This window comes from Austrofundulus limnaeus, unplaced genomic scaffold (genome assembly GCF_001266775.1).
Source record: "Austrofundulus limnaeus strain Quisiro unplaced genomic scaffold, Austrofundulus_limnaeus-1.0 Scaffold649, whole genome shotgun sequence".
NCBI lineage: Eukaryota > Metazoa > Chordata > Actinopteri > Cyprinodontiformes > Rivulidae > Austrofundulus > Austrofundulus limnaeus.
This window is the reverse complement of record NW_013953051.1, coordinates 194,857-199,413: the sequence shown is the minus strand read 5'-3', so window position 1 is coordinate 199,413 and position 4,557 is coordinate 194,857. Positions and strand designations below refer to the sequence as shown.

Sequence of the window (4,557 nt, the reverse complement as noted above, 5' to 3'; positions counted from 1 at the left end):
CAGGTGGAGGTGGTATCAGAAGGTCTCAGGAGGAGGTGGTCTCAGGTGGAGGTGGTCTCAGGAGGTCTCAGGAGGAGGTGGTCTCAGGTGAAGGTGGTCTCAGGTGGAGGTGGTCTCAGGAGGTCTCAGGAGGAGGTGGTCTCAGGTGAAGGTGGTCTCAGGTGGAGGTGGTCTCAGGAGGTCTCAGGAGGAGGTGGTCTCAGGTCATGTGTGTTGATTAGCATGCTAACGTAGCAGCTAGCTGTGCTTGTTGTTGTTGCTCCTCTGAGGAGTGAGGACCTGTCTGATGGGTCCTGATCCGAGGACCTGAATGGTTCTTGTGGTCCTGCAGTGCACCATGTTGTTACTGACTGGACTTCAGCTGGTTCAGAACCCTGCTGCTCACCTTCACCTGGTACCAGGAAACAGCACACCTGGTTTCCAGTCACCACACTGGCTCCATGTTTGTTATGTTTGGTTTTACATGTCGTCATGTGTCAGCCTGAAGCACCAGTCTGTCCTGCTCCAAGCCTACGCTCAGGTCAGCATCACTTCCTGTTGGTGCTCCTACATCACAGAGGAGGCTGAACTGGGTCAGACAGACCCACTCACTTCCTGATTTCTGCTCTCAAACACTTTTTAACTCAGTTTCAGATGTTGATTTAATGTTTTTATTGTTGCTGATTTGCTCATTTTACTGACTTCATTCTTTTTATGTTTTTAATCATGTACAGCACTTTGGCCAACAGTGTTGTTTTTAAAGTGCTTTATAAATAAAGTTGTATTTTGGTTGATATTATTGTTCTTGTGGTTGTTGTTGTAGTTCTTCTTCTTGTTCTTGTAGTAGTTATGGTTGTAGTTGTTGTGGTCCTAGTTGTTGTTCTTTTTCTTCTTGTTGTGGTCCTAGTTGTTCTTATTGTTGTTGTTGTTGTTGTTGATGGTGATGGTGGTGATGATAATGATGATGGTGATGATGTTGTTGTTGATGGTGATGATGTTGTTGTTGATGGTGATGATGAAGATGATGATGGTGATGATGATGATGATGATGTTGTTGTTGATGGTGATGATGGTGATGATGATGATGATGTTGTTGTTGATGGTGATGATGGTGATGATGGTGATGATGATGATGGTGGTGGTGATGATGATGTTGTTGGTGGTGGTGATGATGATGGTGATGACGATGATGATGATGGTGGTGGTGGTGATGATGATGTTGTTGTTGATGGTGATGATGATGATGATGTTGTTGTTGATGGTGATGATGGTGATGATGATGATGATGGTGATGGTGATGATGATGTTGTTGTTGATGGTGATGATGATGATGATGGTGGTGATGATGATGTAGTTCAGGAGGAACATGGTCTGGTCAACCTTTGATCTTTGATCTTGGCTCCTGCCGGTCTGATCAGCTTCAGGAGTGTTTGTGAAAAGCAGCTAAAGACAAACTGAAAGACTTACAGTCCAGAGACCTGTTGACCCACAGTGAGACCTGGACCAGGTCTGAACCTGTCCCTCCTGTCTCTGCAGGTAAGGCCTTTGACATCACCTACGTCAGGCTGAAGTTCCACACCAGCAGACCGGAGAGCTTTGCCATCTACAAGCGCACCAGCGAGTCCGGGCCCTGGGTGCCGTACCAGTACTACAGCGGGTCCTGTGAGAAGACCTACCAGAAACCGAACCGCGGGTTCATCCGGACCGGAGAGAATGAGCAGCAGGTGCTCTGCACCGACGACTTCAGCGACATCTCGCCGCTCACTGGAGGAAACGTAGCCTTCTCCACACTGGAGGGCCGACCCAGTGCCTACAACTTTGACAACAGCCCCTCCCTCCAGGTGGGTCAGAACCAGAACCAGTTCTGTTTGATGTTTTCATTGTGTCCTAAAGGTTTGATTGTCCAGGGCTTTGAAGGTGGGGCCTAAGCTAATACAGTATATACATATATATGTTGATATAGCATTAGCGCTGAGCTAACATGGTATAGTGTCAAACTGGAGCCGGTTCTGACTCAGACAGTCTGTGGGTCATGGACCAGTCAGATGTTTACGCAGCTTTAAACTCTTCATCAGAGGATGAGGAACTGAGTTACTCAGAGGTTTGATGTCGGCCAAATGTTGGTCCTGTTGCCCCCAGATTTCCCACCACAGCCTCAGCTGTGTTAGTCTCCCCCTCCCCCCTCCCTGTGCCCCTCCTCCTCTTCGCTCAGAGGAACAAGTTGCTTCATCACTGGAATGTTTTCATTCTTCTGTCTTTTTTTCGCACCATGTTGTGAAACTCTGCAGCTCTTATCTTCAGCTCCAAGAACTCAGTTTTATTTGAGCCCAGCTCATAGAACACTCCAGATCCTTTTCCTTCCTGGTCCTGAGTCCTGAGTCCTGAGTCCTGAGTCCTGAGCCCTGGTTCAGTGGAGGTCAGAGTCCAGTGTCTTCAGACCCGACACCTGCAGGTCCGGTTCTGTCCTGGTCTCTGTGTAAAGGACCAGATTTAGCTCTGCAGCTGCAGCTCAGCTTTAAACTTCCTTATTTGACCCGTCGGGCCCGTCGGGCTCGGCACCGAGCTATTTTTACTGAAGCCGGGACTCTTTGAGGAGGCGGCGCCGCAGTGGGTCGGCCGGCGGGCCGGCGCTCGCTCCCTGACATTCCTGCCGGCGCTGACAGGAAGTGAGCAGAACATCAGCTGTGGGTTTGAGTCACTTCCTGCAGCTGAGACTCAGAACAGAACCCAGAACCAACAGAACCCTCAACTGGACCAGAACACCTGCCGGTCCCGGATCAGTTCTGGGTTTAATGTCTCGATGAGTCCTGACCTTCAGTTTGACCTCCGAGCTTCACAGAAACCCGTTTAGACCAGAACCTGCATCAGAACCCTGGTGGTTCTGCTGCAGGTTCTGACCTGAAACATGAAACTTTGGATCTTCAGTAGATTATTGATAAGGTTTCAGCAGCTGGTCCGATTGGACGTCCTGTTCTGCTGGTTCTGACCCGTATGAGTTCAGTAAACAGCTGTTTGCAGCTGTGAAATGTTCCGGGTCGATTCTGGATGTTTCTGGGTCTCAGAGGACTTTTTAAATCCTCCTTGGCCCGCAGAACCTCTTATGATTGATGGAGACCAAATGTTCTGTCCAAACGGAGTCAGAACCGTGTGAGCTTCCTGGGCCGGGCGGTCCGAGGTCCTGCAGCTGCTGCAGAAGGATCCTGGACCTCCATCAGAACCTCCATCAGAACCTAGATGATCAGCAGGAACCAATGACCCGGTACCAGTCAGGTTCTGCCTCATGGCCCCGACTCCTCTGTGGGTTTCAATAGGTTCTGGTTCTGGTTCTTTCACTGGTGTCAGGTTGGTCTGAGGGTCCACTGAGGACAGGTCCAATTCCTGTTTGAGTCACAGCTGTAAGACAAGGATTGATGGACTCAGGAGGACCTGCAGACTCAGGTCCAGGTTCTGGACTCTTCTTTGGACCTTTGATCAGTAGAACTGACTCAACTGCTGGTTCCTGTGAGGTCAGAAACACTTTCTGTTCTCTGGTTCTGGTCCAGAGGTCTTCTGGTCTTTGGGATCAGGATCCAGTCTTTAGCTGATCAGAACCTGGTTCTGGAAACGGATCAGACTGGACCGATGTTCAGATGTTTAAAACTGAGATCAGCAGAGTTTCTGAGATTTATTAAAGACTGGATTATTAAAGACTGGATTATTAAAGACTGGTTTGTTCAGGACTGGATTACTAAAGACTGGATTATTAAAGACTGGATTATTAAAGACTGGATTATTAAGACTGGATTATTAAAGACTGGATTACTAAAGACTGGATTACTAAAGACTGGATTATTAAGACTGGATTATTAAAGACTGGATTACTAAAGACTGGATTACTAAAGACTGGATTATTAAAGACTGGATTATTAAAGACTGGATTAATAAAGACTGGATTGTTAAAGACTGGATTATTAAAGACTGGATTATTAAAGACTGGATTACTAAAGACTGGATTATTAAAGACTGGATTATTAAAGACTGGATTATTAAAGACTGGATTGTTAAAGACTGGATTACTAAAGACTGGTTTGTTAAGGACTGGATTACTAAAGACTGGATTATTAAAGACTGGATTGTTACAGACTGGATTATTAAAGACTGGATTATTAAAGACTGGATTGTTAAAGACTGGTTTGTTAAAGACTGGTTTGTTAAAGACTGGATTATTAAAGACCGGATTATTAAAGACTGGATTATTAAAGACTGGTTTGTTAAGGACTGGATTACTAAAGACTGGATTATTAAAGACCATTTTTTAAGGACTGGATTACTAAACACTGGATTATTAAAGACTGGATTACTAAAGACTGGATTATTAAAGACTGGATTGTTAAACACTGGATTATTAAAGACTGGATTATTAAAGACTGGATTATTAAAGACTGGTTTGTTAAGGACTGGATTATTAAAGACTGGATTGTGAAAGACTGGATTGTGAACGACTGGATTATTAAAGACTGGATTGTGAAAGACTGGATTGTGAAAGACTGGATTATTAAAGACTGGATTATTAAAGACTGGTTTGTTAAAGACTGGATT

The 4,557-nt window shown here is 45.7% G+C and overlaps 1 protein-coding gene across 1 annotated transcript in view; it reads left to right on the top strand.

Annotated features, from left to right (window-relative positions):
* lamc1 (laminin, gamma 1) overlaps nucleotides 1–4,557 on the top strand; it is a gene marked incomplete in the record, with an annotated part of 31,645 nt that overhangs the window by 1,485 nt on the left and 25,603 nt on the right. The window contains 1 exon segment of the mRNA XM_014027434.1: nucleotides 1,516–1,820. Within this exon segment, the coding sequence (XP_013882888.1) occupies nucleotides 1,516–1,820 (305 nt within the window).